Source organism: Rhincodon typus, chromosome 11 (assembly GCF_021869965.1).
Source record: "Rhincodon typus isolate 14 chromosome 11, sRhiTyp1.1, whole genome shotgun sequence".
Lineage (NCBI taxonomy): Eukaryota > Metazoa > Chordata > Chondrichthyes > Orectolobiformes > Rhincodontidae > Rhincodon > Rhincodon typus.
This window is the reverse complement of record NC_063342.1, coordinates 33876677-33895064: the sequence shown is the minus strand read 5'-3', so window position 1 is coordinate 33895064 and position 18388 is coordinate 33876677. Positions and strand designations below refer to the sequence as shown.

Genomic DNA, 18388 nt, shown 5'->3' with positions numbered 1-18388 from the left:
GCCTATATGTGTAAATGCAGCTTAGCCAGTTCCACTTCTCCGCCATTTCCACTTCCCTGCCATTTCCTTTATTCCTACAATTTCACCACTCTGTTGAGTTACTTATCTAATTCATGTTTCATGATTGAATCACATTCTCCAACTGTGAATTTCAAATCCTAACCACTTGCATGTTGTCTTTGGTCCTTTTGCCCCTAAACTAAATCGGTGTGCTCTAGTTCTTCTGCTAATGGAAAGAGTTTCTCCCTTTCTTCTTTGTCTGAACACATCATGATTTTTGAACAACTCTACAAAATGTCCTCACTTTCTCTTCGAAAAGCTCAGCTGCAGCTTCTCCAATCTGCCTACATAACTGAAGTCCCTTTTTTATTAATTAATTCATGGGATGTATACATTGCTACCTAGGCCAGAATGTATTGCCCATTCGCAAATGCCTTTGAGAAGGTGTGTTGAGCTGCCTTTCTGAACCACTACACTTCAGCAACTCTTTCTCTTCTCTGCCCTATAGAATGGTGCTATTCCAATATAAATTAGGATAATTAAATTCCCTGATGACCAAAAATCTATGACTTTTGCACCTCCCTGTAATTTTGTTGCAAATTTGTCCCTCCTATATTTCTTACTAATTGTCGCCTATTGAATACAGTTTTTAGTGTAATGGTACCTTTTTGTCTAACCAAATAGATTCAGTCCTCAATTTTATCCTCTCTCTCTCTCCAGACCTGTAATATTGCCCTTAATTAAGGGTGCACCATCCTTTCTTTCCCTCCCTACCTTTCCTGAACACATTCTTTCCAGGGTCATTTAATATCCAATTCTATACTTTCCTTTTCGAGTCAGATCTGCATTATCGCCATGACGTTCTATCCTTTACGTCGAACTGTCTACAGATCACTAATCTTATTTAACACGCTCCATGCGTTTGCATACATGCACTGTAAAGCTAATCTGAGTATTATTGCGGCCCTTCTTACTCTGACCACATAATGCCTTACTCTTTCTTACCATCATATGATCTGTCTTTCTCAAAGATAGCATCTCTAACAGTACAGTGCTTCCTCAATATTGTAGGGTATTTTTGTGCTGAAGTCCTGGAATAGGATTTAAATGCACAACCTTTTACTCAGAGGTGAGGTGCTAAAAGTAAACGACAGCTGATGTAAGGGAAGGAAGACAAGGGAGGACTTTGTTTCAAAGTGTAGAGCTGGATGAACACAGCAGGCCAAGCAGCATCATAGGAGCAGGAAGGCCGACGCTTTGGGCCTAGACCCTCCATCGGAAATTTCTGATTTCAGAGATTTCTGATGAAGGGTCTAGGCCCGAAGCATCGGCCTTCCTGCTCCTATGATGCTGCTTGGCTGGCTGTGTTTATCCAGCTTTACACTTTGTTATCTCAGATTCTCCAGCATCTGCAGTTCCTACTATCTTGGAACTTTGTTTCACTTGTTCATGGGATGTGTGTGTTGCTGCAATTCCACCATGTGTTGCCTAATTATCCTTGGTAAGCTGCAAGGGGTGCAATGAATAAGATAGGGTGAACCATGGGAACATGACTTGTATCAGTTTCTGCTGAGCTATGGTGGCTGGCTAATTACAGGCAGTCCTTGGGTTGGCAATAAGTTCCACCCTTGAGTCTGTTCACCAGTCGATTTGTACACAAGTTGGAACACAGTGCAGGACGATATAACCTAGAAGGTTATAAGTACAAGGAAACGCTCATGCGTTATTAGTACACTACTGTAGGGGGTCACATTTGTAAGTACAAATGTTCATAAGGCGGATGTTCAGAAATCGGGGATCCCCTGTAAGCTGAGTAATTGGTAATGCCATCATTAGCTTTCGAATGGGCATCCTGTTGAGGTCAAAGCTCAACTGTTGCCAAAAGTGACTTTTCTGCTTCCTTAGATACAAAGCTGCAGGCCAACCTGTGACCAACATCTTGCCATAGTCACTTTTGGATTCCCATTTTGAAACTGAGCTCAGAATTGGGGTTCAGACAAACTTGGCAAGAAGCAGCCCAAGGAGACTGAAATTGATTATATCAAAAGTGCCAGGCAAATAAATTGGCTATAGAGGCAAGAGACAATAATGTTATTTAAATGGGAGTGGGGCAAATAGTTGAAAAGAAGGACTATGACATGATCTAGTGAATGGGATCACAGAAAACAGTGTCAGCATCGGCACAAGCACCAGGGTGTCGAAAAACCTCCTTCTGTGCTTTAATTTCTGTCATTCTGTGAAAATTCTTTTATACAAAATGTCTTAGTTTCATTAAGTTGTTTTGAAATGTTGTTTCTTAATTTAGGTGTGTTCCAAACACTGAGCCCACTGCCCTTTGTATGATCTCTTGTTTGTTTTTGGCCCACTGATGTGTGAGATCCAACTACATAATGATTCACTCTGATGCCTCCTGTTCAGAATTGGTACCCTCATGTGGCAATTTTATTATTTTTAACTGAATAATTTAAAATATCAGAGCAAATTAAGTCAAATTCTTAATCCATCTGCTGATTTTCTTGAATGTCTAAAACTTTAAATTGTATATTAAAATTTATTTTGTTTTTAGTTTAGGTCTGAGTTTTGTATTTTGGCAATGTATCCACTGTCTGTTTGAGTTCAGCATTTCATTTTTATTTGCTTTCAGCATATGGGAGGTGCTGTCAATACTGCAGTAATTGCTCATTTGTAGTTGCTTTAAAATGTGTACAGCAGGACTTCTTAAACGTTAACAGTCTTTGTGCTAAAGAACAAAGAAAATTACAGTACAGGAACAGGCCCTTCGGCCCTCCAACCCTGTACCGACATGCTGCCCGTCACAACTAAAACCCCCTACTCTTCCGGGGACCGTATTCCTCTATTCCCATCCTATTCCTATATTTGTCAAGATGCCCTTTAAAAGTCACTATTGTATCTGGTTCCACTACCTCGCCCGGCAGCGAGTTCCAGGCACCCAGCACCCTCTGTGTAAAAACTTGCCTCATACATCACCTTTAAACCTTGCCCCTCGCACCTTAAACCCATGGCCCCTAGTAACTGACTCTTCCACGCTGGGGAAAAAGCTTCTGACTGTCCAGCTTGTCCATGCCCTTCATAATCTTGTAGACCTCTATCAGGTCGCCCCTCAACCTCCGTCGTTCCAGTGAGAACAACCCAAGTTTCTCCAACCTCTCCTCATAGCTAATGCCCTCCATACCAGGCAACATCCTGGTAAATCTTTTTTGTACCCTCTCCAAAGCCACCACGTCCTTCTGGTAGTGTGGCGACCAGAAGTGCTGTTGGCACTTTTAGATTTTTGTAGGAAAATAATGGGCATTTGGATGTGCAAGAAGGGAGAAAAGCAGAACTGCAGTAACATATTTACTCAATGTTGGGGGTATGATATACAAAATTCTTTCCAAAGGATGAGGTAGCTAGAAGTCAATTTTTGTTTAGTGGTGTGTTAGCGCCTTGCTGAAAGCGAATGAACATCTCACAGTAGAACCCATTCCTATTGTTTAAGAGGATTTAGGGGTGGAAGGACTGCTTTAGTGCCTCCCAAAAGAACTTTTCACTTCGCAATTAGATGTGTATTAAGAGGCTGCTTTTTCACTGAAATGTTGAGGCCACTGAGGTTGGCCTTGAGAGATGTTACAACAACGCAAACTTCACATATTATTGCAAAACGTCAGGTCATAATCATTGGATAATTACTCTTCTGGTTAGTGTTTGCACTTGTAAGTCTTATCTTTTAAAAAAATCTAAAAGCTGTAATGTGAGGCTATATTGTTCTCTTAAAGACAAGTTGCCATTAAAGGTTTTGACATGCGACTCCCAGGTACCAGAGAATTTACATTTGTTACTTCAGATATCTTTACTGTCATGATACCTCCAAAAATGTTGGATTTTTCATTTTTAATTCGAAATTTTAGTAATTTCTTTCATTGTGGGAGAATATAAGATTTGTGCTCTTTATCACATTGAAGAAGATGGCAGAAAGCATGATGATGTGTATGATTTGTAGGAATAATACCCCTTGCCTTTTCATTTATTAATAAAATTGCTCTTTACAGAAATGCTACATAGAATTGCAAACTGAGTAATGAAATTCATCTACTACTCATACCCTCATCCATGCTTTTGTGGCTTGAATTTTCTCCTGGCCAGCATTCTCTACTTTTTGTCATTCATATCCTGTGTGCTAACCAACATCAAATTCCATTAAATGACCATTTTCAGCCCTAAACTATCTGATAGCTCCGCATGTTTTGAACTCTGTCCTCTTTCATGTCCCCATTCTGTCTGCCCTACAATAGCTTAATGGTCTAAACCTTTGAGCTTAAGCATTTCCTCTCTTCACATGTCCATCTTTTCATCTCCTTCTTTAAAAACCTTCCGAATATCTAGCTCTTTAACCAAACTTCCAATCACCATTACTAATAGCTCCCTATTGGGCTCTGTGATCATTTTTGTCAGATTTCACTTCTGTGGTGAGCCTTTGCACATTTTTCTTTGTTAATGATGCAATGTAAATGCAAATTATCATTCTGCTTCTACCCATTCATAACAGTCCAAAGTCATTTTACGGTACAGTATAATCTCTCCAGTCTGAAATTCTTAGGAATCAAGTTATTCATGGATGGTGGAATTTTGTGGATTATAATATTACATTAGAGTGCCTAATCGCAAGTGTGAAAACTGGAAAATACTGTAGATATAAAACGTGAGTGATGGGCGTGTGGAATGCGCTGCCGGCAATGGTAGTGGAGTCAGATACTTTAGAGACTTTCAAACGACTCTTGGATAGGCACATGGATGATAGTGTAATGTAGGGTATGCAGGGTAGTTTGATCTGAGTAGGATAGGGTCGGCAGAAAATCGTGGGCTGAAGGGCCTACACTGTGCTGCACTGTTCTATGTTCTATGTTATCTGCAATATAAAATATTACATAGCACTAGTAAAATTGGTTTTACTTATTCAGGTACTGTATGTTCCATGTTTGTGCTTGAGAGTCATAGAATCATAGAATCCCTAGAGTGTGGAAGCATGCCATTCGGCCCATCAAGCCCATGCTGGAAGACGCGGGAATAATGTTTATGTGGAATTTGAACCTGGGTTTCTGGCGCTGTGAGGCAGCAGTGCTAACCACTGAGCCACCATGCTACCCTAGTCAGAGAGAGGTTGAGAGAGAAATGGAGAAATAGACAGATGTAGAACGAATAAGAGGGTGAGCAAGATGGTGAAAAAAGTTTGGAACAGAAAAAGTTGGAGAAGTAGAGAGATGGAGAAAGTCAGGGACTGCATAGTAAGAGAAATCAAGTGGCTTTGTAATGTCATGTGGCATTTTGCCTATTTGCCAATAATGTGACTACATAGTCACTGTCACACCCCCTCTTCACCATCAGCCACCATTTTTCCACCCTCAGTCTGATGATCGTTGTCTTTTTGATTTGTTGCAGTGCCTGAAAAATCGCGTGGTGGGTCTGTGTGTTGCTTGAGTTAGCTCAGAATATTTTAAGACAACTGATGTTTCTGGAGTTTGTATTTTTGGATTGGAGAATTTGTAATGCTTTATGTATTATATTTGGCAGCCTATAATATTGTACTGAAGTCTTATTGCTTGGGAACTAACTGACCTATATAAGGGCACATAACTGATGAATGAATAAAATTTTAAATGTTTTAACTTCTGTCATGTTTAGCGAGTTTAGTTACTAAACAAATTTGTTTATTGTGCAGTGGGCTTCTTCGTCTTTGAAAATTGCTTCTGTTGATGTAGAATCACCATTAGTGAATAAACCATACCTGTTAGTGGTTAGTGGTTAGAGATCTGGACTTTGATTCCGGATACAGCTCAAATAAACCATCTAGATCTTTTCACTTTTCTGTTCAATGGAGCCATTTGGAAATTGCTATAGATCGTAAATTTGCTGTTGAAATTTAAAGATTTCAGATGCTCATTCCTACATTTGACTGTTACATTCAAAGCCCCATTGCAATCGTTGTATTAATGTGTTTGCCTTAGCTGGATAACGAGAAGCACTTGTTGCTTAAGAAATTTCTTTTGGTAACATTATTTATGTCTGTATAGGTTCCATTTCATCATCGGGTGGGAACTCTTTATCTTGGTGAAGAGCAAGAAACTGAGGATGCCACAATTACAAGAAAGTTGCGGGAGTCTGGAGCGATTATTATTGGTGTATCCAACATGCATGAGCTTGGGTTAGGTGTAACTGGCTGCAACGTCAACAGGTGAAACTATGAGATCCCTAACTTATAATTGTATCAGTTTTAACTCCATATGCAAACAGCAGGTTATTTCATAATTCTGTTCCCTATGGGCCATATGCTGTAATCAACAAAAACAACAACCATTTGCACATATAGAACATGGTAAAACATCCCAATGCACGTTACAGAAGTGGGGGAGGGGTGCATGGCAAATGATCAAAAGCTTTGTCAAAGGAGTAGACTTTAAAAAGTGAAAGGATGAAAAAGAACTTCAGAGGTTTAGGGGGGAAATTCCAGCTGGTAGGGCCTAGGCAGCTGACATTATGGCTGCCATATTTTGCCAAAAAGTACAATACAAATATTTTTTGTTTTTTACATTACTGACATGCTTAGCCATGTTATTCTGGGCGAGTAGGGATGAGCAATAAAGGCTGCCTAGCCAACGATGCGCTCCTCCCATGAATGAATATAGGAAAAAAACTACATGATGACTGCTGTTCCTTCTTTACATTTTTGGTAGAAAATTAACATAATTGCAAATTATGTGGATTATTTGGATTCTGACATGATAAATGGCCCAATCCTCATGTCAGCCGTGAAATTGTGCTATAAATTTCGGGCTGCATTTTGAATTACACCCTGTCCATGCCATCAGCAGGAATGTGTTTTTGTGCACTGGCAGGGTCAGTATGAAGAGCTCATGGCTAGTTGTAATTCTGGTGAAGCCCTGCCCTTTTGTTGTGACTGCAAAGTTGGCTACATGTTTTGTCTTCAGTTAGGCCATAATTCCATATAATTTAGGGGTCGAAGTTGGCTTTTCAGCCCAACAAGTCTGCTCCTCCATTCAATGAGATCGTGGCTAATCTGATAATCTTCAACTCCACTTTCCTGCCTTTTCCCTATAACCCTCGATTTCTTTGCTGTTTAAAAATCTGTTTATCTGAGCCTTGAATTTACTTAACAACCCTGCAATAAAGAACTCCACAGATTCACCACCCTCTGAGAGAAAAAAAATTATTTTCTGTCTTAATTGGGTGACTCCTTACTCTGAGATATGCCCTCTGGTCCAAGACTGTTTCCCATTGTGGAACAATCTCTCCACATCTAACTTGTCAAGCCTCTTAAGAATCTTGAATGTTTCAATAAGGTTGCATCTCATTCTTCTAAATTCCAGTGAGTACAGGCCCAATCTACTTCACCTCTCCTCGTGAGAAAATCCCTTCATACCTGGGAGCAGCCCAGTGAACCTTCTCTGGAATGCCTCCAGTGTCAGTGTATCTTTTCTTAGATAAGGGAACTAAAATGCTCACAGTATTCCAGCTGAGGTCTGACTAGAGCCTTGTATAGTATCTGTATATTCCATTCCTTTTAAAATAACGGCCAACATTCCATTTACCTTCCTAATACCTGCTGAACTTAGCTCCTAGCTTTTTGTGATCGCTACACAAGGGCCCCAAATCCCTCTGTGTTGTAGCTTTTTTGCAGTCTTTCCACATTTAAATAATATTCAGCTCCTCTTATCTTCCTGTCACGTTGCATAACCTCCCATTTTCTTACTTAATCTGGCTATATCCCTCTGTAGACTTCAATAACTTTTTAAAAATTAATTCATGGGATGTGAGTGTCACCAGTTAGGCCTGTATCTATTGTCCATCAGTGACTTTCAGAAGGTAGGGCTGTCTTTTTAAACTGCTGCTTTGGTATGGGTGCTATCACAATGCTGTTAGGGAGGGAGTTCACTGATTTTGACCCAGCGACACTGAATGATTGGCAGTTATATTTCCAAGTTGGAAAGGTGTGTGGCCTGGAAGGGGACTTACAGATGCTGGTGTTCCCATATATCTGTTGGACTTTTCCTTCTAGATGGTGGAAGTCATGGTTTGGAATGCCTTGCCTATGGAGCCTTGATGAATTTCTGCAGTGTATCTAGTAGATGATCCATATGGAGTATCAGTGGTAGAGGGAGTGGATGTTTGTGGATGTGGTGCCAATCAAGCGGGCTGCTATGTCCTGATAGTGTCAAGCTTCCTGAATGTTGTTGGAGCTGCACCCATCCAGGCAAGTGGGGAGTATTCCATCACATTCCTGACTTGTGCCTTGTAGATGGTGGACAAGCTCTGGGGAGTCAGGAGGTGAGTTACTTATTAGCCTCCGACCTATTCTTGTAGCCACAATGTTTATGTGGCTAGTTGAATTTCTGATTAATGGTAACCCCGAAGATGTTGATAATGAGGGATTCGGCAATGGTAATGCCACTGAATGTCGAGAGGCACTGGTTACATTCTGTCTTGTTGGGGATGGTCATTGCCTGGTGCTTGTGTGACACAGCATGCTTTCTATGTCAGCCCAAACCTGTATATTGTCCAGGTCTTGCTGCATTTGGACATGGTTTACTTCAGTATCTGAGGAGTTGCAAATGATACTGAATATTGTGCAATCATCAGCAAAAGTCCCCATGTCTGACCTTTATGGAGAAAAGATTGTTGGTGATGCCGCTGAAGATTATGACGTTGGGATGCTGCTTGATTAGTTTGTGAGACAACTCTCCCAGTTTTGCACTAACCCCCAAATGGAATTTGCAGGTCGACAGGGCTGAATTTATCATTTCCACTGCCTATGTCACTGTCCAATGTTTCATCCAATTTCATTCTTTTTTTGAGACTTTCAGCAGTCTGATACAGCTAAAGTGACTTGATAGGCCATTTCAGAGGGCAGCTAAGAGTCACTAACATTGCTTTGCGTCTGAAGTCACTTGTTAAACGAATATAAGTGTTTCCAAGGTTTAACTTTGTTGCTGCTCCCTCTTCTGCAAAGCCCTGTAAAGTCCTTTTCTCCCCCCCCAGTACTGTTCACCCCTCCCACCATCCCTTCACGGGTGGGAATAGACCCCTCGGAAAGGTGATAGGAGATTAGCAATGCTGTTGGAGTGTGGCCAGGCTGGGAACCACTGGCATGATTTGATATACCTTCTGAATTACAGGGATGTACTCCTTACTTCCTGGGAGCAACCCTCAGTAAATATGTAAATAACAGTTTAAGTGTCAGGCAAACTGTCCAAGTTGATCCCAGCAGCTCCATTGGCTGAGACCTGTGAAGCCGTTTCTAATGAACCACAAGTTCCTTGTTCCAGCATGACTGACTCCTTGCAACTTTCAGTACCTTTACAGCTGTCGATAGAAGCATATATCTGAACATTCTGAACACAGTGAGTGAAAAAATCAGGCCTGTTGTATAATCAAAGCAGCAATGGACACTCAATCCACAACAGTGTTTAAGTGGGTAGTAGATAAACATTTGACAAAAAGGAAATATTTAAAAGGGTGCATGGACATGACAGAACAAAACAGGAACTGGAACTAGTACTCCAGTAAGATCGGTATCAACATGATAAGATAACACAATCTATGATTTTTGAGGTCTACAATGAAAACAGGAAGTGTTGGTAAAATTTGGCAGTCATATTGGACTTGTAACGTTAACTCTTTCTCTTTTCCGCAGCTTCTGCCAGAGCTACTGAGTTTCCCCAGCACTTTCTGCTTTTAATGCATTTCCAAACAGCAAATGAGCAGAATTAGGATGATCTGTACTGAAAGATAACAGCATAAGACGTAGCAACGAAAGAGTGTGTTCTCAAGAAAATGGAAATGTACATTTAAAAATGTCTGCTACTGGGAGGCATTTATTACAAACTCTTTTGTCATTACAGATATCATGGTGTTCCCAGAAATCCTTACAACCCTCACTGCTTTACAGGAGGGAGCTCCAGTGGTTCAGGGGCAGCTGTAGCAGCTGGTAAGAATTTAAATCTTCCAAGAATGTGACACTGTCTGGCAGAGGGTAGTTGGACAGCCAGTTTGAAATGGAGAATGACATCAACAGCATGTTCAATTCCTGTACTGGCTAAGGCTACCATGTAGGACCTACCCTCTCGATCTCTCCCCTCTCTTGAGGTGTGGTGAACTTCAGAGTAAGGCACTACCAGTTGTCTCTCTCTAATGAGAGATCAGCCCTATGGTCCTCTGGACCTGCGGTGACTTTACTTTTTCCTTCAACTGTTTGGCATCAAGTTTTAAAATGAATCTGGTTTTTTGAAGAAAAAACATTTTATTGAAGAATATAGAAATAATTAAATTTTCTGGTAGTAACATCTGTTTGTATTGAAGGCAGAGCTCACGTAGCTAGTAGTAGAGATAATGAGCTGATTACATCTATGTTTGAAGGAAGCTAAGTAACTGTAATGGCCTGGAAGGTCTGTGGATTTTTTGGCAGCAAACTGTCATACTGAGCCCAGCTTCAGGTTTTACTGCAGTCACACAATTAAATGGACATCCTTTAGTTGTCATCTGAGAGTCGCAAACCCTCAACACCCAACAAGTACCAGCAATTATCAAAATCAACTGATCTGCTTCAAACCTGTTCTTTTCCAGGTCTCGAATCACTATTGGAACCCTTGCCTCATACAAAAGCTTTGTCCAATGAAGTGCAACTGAGCGTTTGATGTTGATCTGAGTAACAACTATTGCTGAATACCTGATTTGGCACTGACCATAATTTTATATTTGTGGAATGCTGTTAAATGACTCCACTGTGATTAATTACTAAATTTTTTAAACCACATTTTTAAAAAATCATTCATGATATTTCAGCTTTTTCCTTAACCTAATGTGTGTGTGTTCCAATTATTTCACTTTGTAAACATAATTTGATTTTGGTGCTTTCCATTTCCTAGTTGGAAAGCTGGGAGAATGCAGTGAGAATTTTCTATTCATGCAATTTGCTGCTTGGGCAGCTTGACGACATCATTGCAGTTGTATATTGGAAAACCCATTGAACTATAGTCCAAACCATTCCACATGGAGAAAGTTTATAATTTCATCCCTGATCTCTCAATCTCAGTGCAACTTTCTTCGTCAGTGGCAAGTGGCCTTACTTCATGCTAACTGCCAGAATTCAGGCCATGCTGGCTATCTAGAACACATGAAGCTCCTGGATTGCTTGGCTAACTGTAGCTAGTACAGATCAGAATGAATCATAATAAGGATGTGCTATATTTCACAGTTTCCAAAAGATTAATATTTTTAGAAATGAGCGAAATAAATGCTGACACACGTAAAGGCACTGTCATCTCTCGGGTTGAGTTTGGCTGCAGTGAAGAATTACTTGAAAGCCAAATGTGAATGTTTATTGTTCCTCCTCTGTCTTCCTGATGTCTTTTGCAACTAGAACATGCATCTATTTGTGCTGGATGCTGGCCAGTACCTTAGCAAGTGACCACACTTGTCAGAGTTCATAGGTGTGCAGCCAGGCCCAATTCTGCACTGACTTGGCATTCGAGCACGTATTATGTGATGGTATTCCATCACCATCCAGATAGACTAGTTCACCGTGGACAGGACAAACCTGAGACCTGTCTAGTTTGTGGCTTATCTACTTGCCATGTAAATTGCTGATCCATCAGAAAACCTTGTCTAAGTATCCTTAATTAAAAGATATATTCTCTAGAAGGAAGAGAATGTGTAAAACACTATTTATTACTGGTGTTCTGTTACAGTTCTAACTGTGGATTTAACTTGTAGTAACATTTTCTTTAAAGGTCTTTGCCCATTGGCGATTGGGAGTGACGGAGGAGGTTCAGTAAGAATTCCAGCATCATTCTGTGGTGTGGTAGGACTGAAAGGTAGTTTAATTTTGATAAACGTTCTTGCAGTGAGGAATTTTTGCAACGTTCAGAAACCAGTGTCCAGCCTGACATCTGCTTATTTGTAGGTTTTTGTGCATTTCCTTTTCAATTTAACTCAGAGTTCCTTTATGGAGGTGCCTGGGATAATTGATATCCATGTTGCAGGCTAAGGTCTGATGGCAAAAATGCAGACATCCTAAAATACTTTGGGGAATCCTGACTGCTTTGTTCTAGAACTACGTCAGGTGAGATTACCTCATAGTAAGTTGAATCATAATTCTCTAAAACGAGCAGTTTGGGGCTAATGTCATAGGATACAAATGCAAAGTTTCTGGTATAGGAAGCAATCCACCTTGTACCAGACAACTCCAAGTTAAAATTGTGGGAAGCAGGTTGGTCTATTAAATGTGGTGGTGGGTCTGTGCCTTTGTTTTAATAAGTGTTCTGTTTTTTTTTAACCACGAGCAACTGGATTTTGGAAAACAGAGATGTTTAAAAGATGTGAAGGGACTGAAGTAAGTCCCTTTTGAGCTGGGAAAAACAGGAGTGCTTCATCCAGGCTCAACAAGCTGCCAAGATTTATCTCCAATTTTCCTGAAGATCTATCTGCCACTCCCCCATTACCTAATGTCTCAATCTTTGGCTCTGTAAGCCAATTTCTTGACTGACTGCCCTCCCAGCCTGTTCACTCAAGCTGACTGTGAAAGTGAACCCTACCACAATTTTCAGAGCATTTGGAAGACCTGTTTTTGAGTTTCCTAACTTCACAGCTGCAGCCCATCTCTCCCACTCCCATTGTGCAACTTGGTCCAGGCTCAAATTCAGGCCATCAACTCCAAAAATTGGCTGTAAAAATTGACTCAGCACGGTGGCTCAGCAGTCAGCACTGCTGCCTCACAGCACGAGGGACCCAGGTTCGATTCCACCCTCAGGCAACTGTCTGTATGGAGTTTGCACATTCTCCCCATGTCTGCGAGGGTTTCCTCCAGGTGCTCCGGTTTCCTCCCACAGCCCAAAGATGTGCAGGTTAAGTGGATTGGCCACGCTAAATTGCCCGTAGTGTTCAGGGATGTGTAGATTAGGTGGGTTATAGGGGGTTGGGTGTGGATGGGATGTTCCAAGGGTCGGTGTGGACTTGTTGGGCCGAAGGACCTGTTTCCTCACTGTAGAGATTCTATGAAAACGATGATTTCTTACTTTGTCCTCCCAGTGAGGCCCCTTGCACAGTGTAAATTGGGGCATATGCAATATGTGTAATTGGTCAGAAAATCATGGACTTTGTCTAAGGAACATCTGATGCCATACGGTCTGGATATTTGTCAGTTTAATTATTGCTAAACACAAAGTCTGATAACTTTATTTTGTTTCTATTCCTTTCAGTTACATTTGGTCGAATCAGCAGCATTGGGTCCTATCCTCTTTCCTACTCTACTGTTAGTTTAGGTAAGACAAGATTTTGCTATGCTTCATTAAGTTACGTACATAAGTCCAATTTTATGGATCAGCAAGGAACATATATAATGTGTATAAAAGGCAGAGTGAACGTGCCAAGCCTCCTCCAATAACACCTTCCAAATCTGCAATCTTTACCACCTAGAAATCCAAGGGCAGAAGATACATGGAAACCCAACCACCTGCAAGTTTCCTTCAAGCCACCCACTGTCCTGAGTGAGCTCTATATTTTCGTTCCTTCTTGGTGGTTCAAAATTCTGGAACTCCCTTTGTAATAGCACTGTGGGTGTACCTACACCAGATGAATGGTCAACAAATGCTGGTTTTTACAATGATGCCAGTGATACCGTTCAGAACTTCCAAGGAATCTAAGTGATGTTGTGCTTCCAAATTCCTACCACAATACAATGCAAAAATGATAATACAAGCTCTGCCTGGTCTATCACCTATTAGTCCAAGGAACTGCACTTGAAGATCAAAAGAAAACTTCTGTGTAGAACTGCAATATTTAATTGGATCACTTTTCAGTTTATCTATCTTTGTTTTCCAAAAGGAATGTAGGGATATTTTCTGTTTGTGTATTATAGGGACTGCTGACTCATTGGAGAGAGTCATGACTGGTGGTGGTTTAATCTGAGGGTCACCAAATCTTGGGAAGGGAGAGATTGAGAAGGAGAGTCCTCTGTGCTGACCTCAGCAGGTGCGGGAATTGAACCCATGCTGTTGGCATCACTCTGTCCAAACAACTGACCCCTCATGTATTATAATGATGCAGAAAAGCGTAACAAAATAGCTGAGTCTCCACTCTTATTCAATTTATTCATTTGTCCCCAGAGTTAGTAGGAATGAGCTGTATCATTTTAAGCTGTATTGGACAAAGCTGAATATTCTGAATAACATGCTTGTATTGACAGGTCCAATTTGTACCTCTGTAAAAGATGCAGCTATATCTTATGCAATTCTGGCAGGTCCAGATCCCGATTATCCATATGGTAAGTTTTGTAATATATTGACAACATTTTAAGTAAATTGGAGTTGAATAATTGTTGGCATCGTTAATTATGATTCAATCAACAGAGAACAAGACTATTTTACATCTGAGAAAAATGCAGCTAGCACATTTGTAATAAAATGTTAGAAAAGAAACACAGCATTGATTTCCTCTCTCTGGAGGAGATGATCATTATATCCCCCAGGATGGGAACCGAATAAAGGTGGTCACTTGACTTGATTAGATTGAAACTGACTTTAAATAGACCTTAATTAACAGATATGCTTGGAGACCTGGTGTTTCATATTTTAGAGAAGTGTACACTTTTTAACTTTTCCCACTGCTATACTGAAGGAATCTGATTTTAAGTTTTTGAGGTGAGAGAATGCTTGTAGTGCATCAAGATAGGATATATATGCTAAGCAAACTGGAGAGGACTAGGGACCAAAGAATTATATTTATATTGAAGCATTCTTCTCCTTGAAAAGTTACCAACATCTGGAATAAGTTGCTGGAACATGTAGTGAATAGGATTTGCAGATAACATTCAGAAGGGAACTAATGTGTAGCCTTAATATAGAGGGGAGTTTTCCATTAATCATATGTGTACCTTAGTTACCATTGTTTCCTGAAACATACCTAGCTGCATTCAGCAGTCCAAGCAGAATTTCTGAGAATTTTTTTTCAAATTAAGCTAAGGAAAATTTTACTTTTTTCTTTGCTGATCCCAGAAGAGATTGGGTAATGATTATGTAGAAGTAGCACCATTACAGCATAATAATACATGAGCAATACATTCTGTACAATTTAAATGAAATCTTTGCATTGTTTTATAGGTATTTCCAGCTGTTTTGGATAAATTGTGGAAAATTCAAACCTACAGTTTAGCAGACATTTTGTAAAACAGGTTCATACCTGTTGCATTGCCATTTTTTTGGTATGATGAAATAAAGGCATTTTGCATGCATGTTTTGGAGCCAAAGGAGATCATGAAGGCCCATTTGCACACCTAATAATGCATACTGCTGGAGAATGAGAAATTGACAGTAGAACATAGAACGTAGAACAGTACAGCACAGTACAGGCCCTTCGGCCCACTATGTTGTGCTGAACTTTTACCCTAAACCTAAGGTCTATCTAACCTCCACCGCTACCTTATACTATCATCCATATGCTTATCTAATAGCTGCTTAAATGCCCCTAATGAGGCCAACTCCACTACCCTCTCTGGCAATGCATTCCACGCCCCAACCACTCTCTGAGTAAAGAACCTACCTCTGACGTCTCCCCGATATCTACCTCCTTTCACTTTAAAACTATGTCCCCTCGTAAAAGCTACCTCCACCCTAGGAAAAAGTCTCTGGCTGTCTACTCTATCTATACCTCTGATCATTTTGTACACCTCTATCAAGTCACCTCTCATCCTTCGTCGTTCTAAAGAGAAAAGCCTTAACTCTCTCAACCTTTCCTCGTAAGACCTTCCCTCCATTCCAGGCAACATCCTGGTAAATCTCCTCTGCACCTTTTCTAACGCTTCCACATCTTTCCTGTAATGAGGTGACCAGAACTGGACACAATACTCCAGATGTGGCCGAACCAGGCTTTTGTAGAGCTGGAGCGTAACTTCACGGCTCTTGAACTCAATCCCTCTATTAATGAAAGCTAACACACCATATGCCTTCTTAACAACTCTATCTACCTGGGTGGCAGTTCTCAGGGAACTGTGAACATGAACCCAAGATCCCTCTGCTCCTCCACACTGCCAAGAATCTTTCTGTTAACCCTGTATTCTGCTTTCAAGTTTGTCCTTTCAAAATGAATCACCTCACACTTTTCAGGGTTAAACTCCATCTGCCACTTCTCAGCCCAGCTCTGCATTCTATCAATGCCCCTTTGTAACCTAGAACAGCCCTCTGCACTGTCCACAACGTGACCCACCTTCGTATCGTCCGCGAACTTGCTAATCCACCGTTCCACTCCTTCATCCAAATCATTTACAAAAATCACAAATAGAAGAGGACCCAGAACAGATCCTTGTGGTACACCACTCGTAACTGAGCACCATGTTGAATATTTTCTGTCCACTACCACCTTTTGTCTTCTAAGGGTCAGCCAATTCTGAATCCAATCTGCCACATTTCCCCCTATCCCATGCCTCCTTACTTTCTGCATGAGCCTACCATGGGGAACCTTATCAAACGCCTTACTTAAATCTATGTATACCACATCCATTGCTCCACCTTCATCCACATGTTTGGTCACCTCTTCAAAGAATTCAATAAGGTTTGTGAGGCATGATCTACCCCTCATAAATCCATGCTGACTATCACGAATCAAACTGTGCCTTTCCAAGTGATCATAAATCCTGCCTCTCAGAGCCCTTTCCAATAATTTGCCCACCACTGACGTAAGACTAACTGGCCTGTAATTTCCGGGGTTATCCCTGTTCCCTTTTTTGAACAAGGGAATGACGTTTGCTTCTTTCCAATCTTCCGGCACTATACCCATGGACAGTGAGGACGAAAAGATCATCGCCAAAGGCCCTGCGATCTCGTCCCTCGCTTCCCATAGAATCCTTGGATAAATCCCATCAGGCCCAGGGGACTTATCTATCTTCAACTTCTTCAGAATTCCTAGCACATCTTCTTTGCTAACATCAACCTCCTGTAGCCTGCCTGCCTGTTTCACAAAGTCCTCCTCTACAACTAGGTCCCTCTCAGCTGTGAATACCCTCTCCTATCTCTTTAGGCTCTGTGCACAAATTCCCTTTACAATCCTTGATCGGCCCTACCCTTTCTCTGGTCATTCTCTTGTTCTGTACATACGTGTAAAAAGCCTTGGAGTTTTCCTTGATCTTATCCGCCAAGGTTTTCTCATGACCCCTTATAGGTCTCCTAAGCCCTTTCTTCAGCACCTTCCTGGCTATCTCGTATCCCTCTAGAGCCTTTTCCGATCCTTGTTTCCTAAACCTTATATAAGAATCCTTCTTCCTCTTAACTAGTTGTTCGACCTCTCTTGAGAACCAAGGCTCCCTTACTCGACCACATCTTCCCTGCCTGCTAGAGACAAACATATCGAGCATACGCAGTATGGATTCCTTAAACAATCTCCACATTTCAATAGTGCTCTTCCCTGACAGCATCTGTTCCCAGTTTATGTTACCCAGTTCTTGCCTAACTGAATTGTAATTACCCTTCCCCCAATTATAAACTTTACCCTGCCGTATGTACCTATCCTTATCCATGACTTTCGTGAAAGAAACAGAGTTATGATCGCTACCGCCAAAATGCTCTCCTACCAACAGGTCAAACACTTGGCCCGATTCGTTGCCAAGCACCAAATCCAAAGTGGCCTCTCCTCGTGTTGGTCTATCTACATACTGCGTCAGGAATCCTTCCTGAACGCACTGGACAAAATCTGCGCCAGCTAAACTGTTACAACTAAAATGTTTCCAAACAATATTTGGAAAGTTGAAGTGACCCATGACTACAACCCTGTGACTTCTGCACCTTTCCAGTATCTGCCTCCCAATCCGCTCCTCTACTTCTCTGCAACTATTAGGGGGTCTGTAAAAAAACCCCCAAAGTGACTGCTCCTTTCTTGTTCCTGACCTCAACCCAAACTGACTCTGTAGACATCTCATTCTCGAACTGCCTTTCAGTAGCAGCTATACTCACCCTGACTAGCAAGGCCACTCCCCCGCCTCTTTTTCCACCCTCCCTTTTTGTTTTAAAGCATCTAAATCCCGGAATTTCCAACAATCATTCCTCTCCCTGAGTTACCCAAGTTTCTGTAATGGCGACAACATTGTAGTTCCAAGTGCCGACCCATGCTCTAAGTTCATCCGCTTTATTTCTGATACTTCTAGCATTGAAGTATACACATCTCAAACCATCTTGGTGTCCGCAATTACGTTCCATCGACCGCATTTCTTTATAAACCACCTCACTCCCAGTTGAATCAGAGATAGTAGGAACTGCAGATGCTGGAGAATCTGAGACAACAAGGTGCAGAGCTGGATGAACACAGCAGGCCAAGCAGCAGCATAGGAGCAAAA

General features: G+C 41.2%; 1 protein-coding gene across 3 annotated transcripts in view; it reads left to right on the top strand.

Annotated features, from left to right (window-relative positions):
* The window catches only part of LOC109922033 (fatty acid amide hydrolase-like), a 66658-nt gene that overhangs the window by 30515 nt on the left and 17755 nt on the right, over positions 1-18388 (top strand). For all 3 annotated transcript variants that reach the window (XM_048603332.1, XM_048603329.1, XM_048603330.1), the window contains exons 8-12: positions 6069-6229; positions 9915-10000; positions 11802-11885; positions 13269-13331; positions 14255-14332. In XM_048603332.1, coding sequence (XP_048459289.1) covers positions 6069-6229; positions 9915-10000; positions 11802-11885; positions 13269-13331; positions 14255-14332 — 472 coding nt within the window. The remainder of the gene's footprint in view (positions 1-6068; positions 6230-9914; positions 10001-11801; positions 11886-13268; positions 13332-14254; positions 14333-18388) is intronic.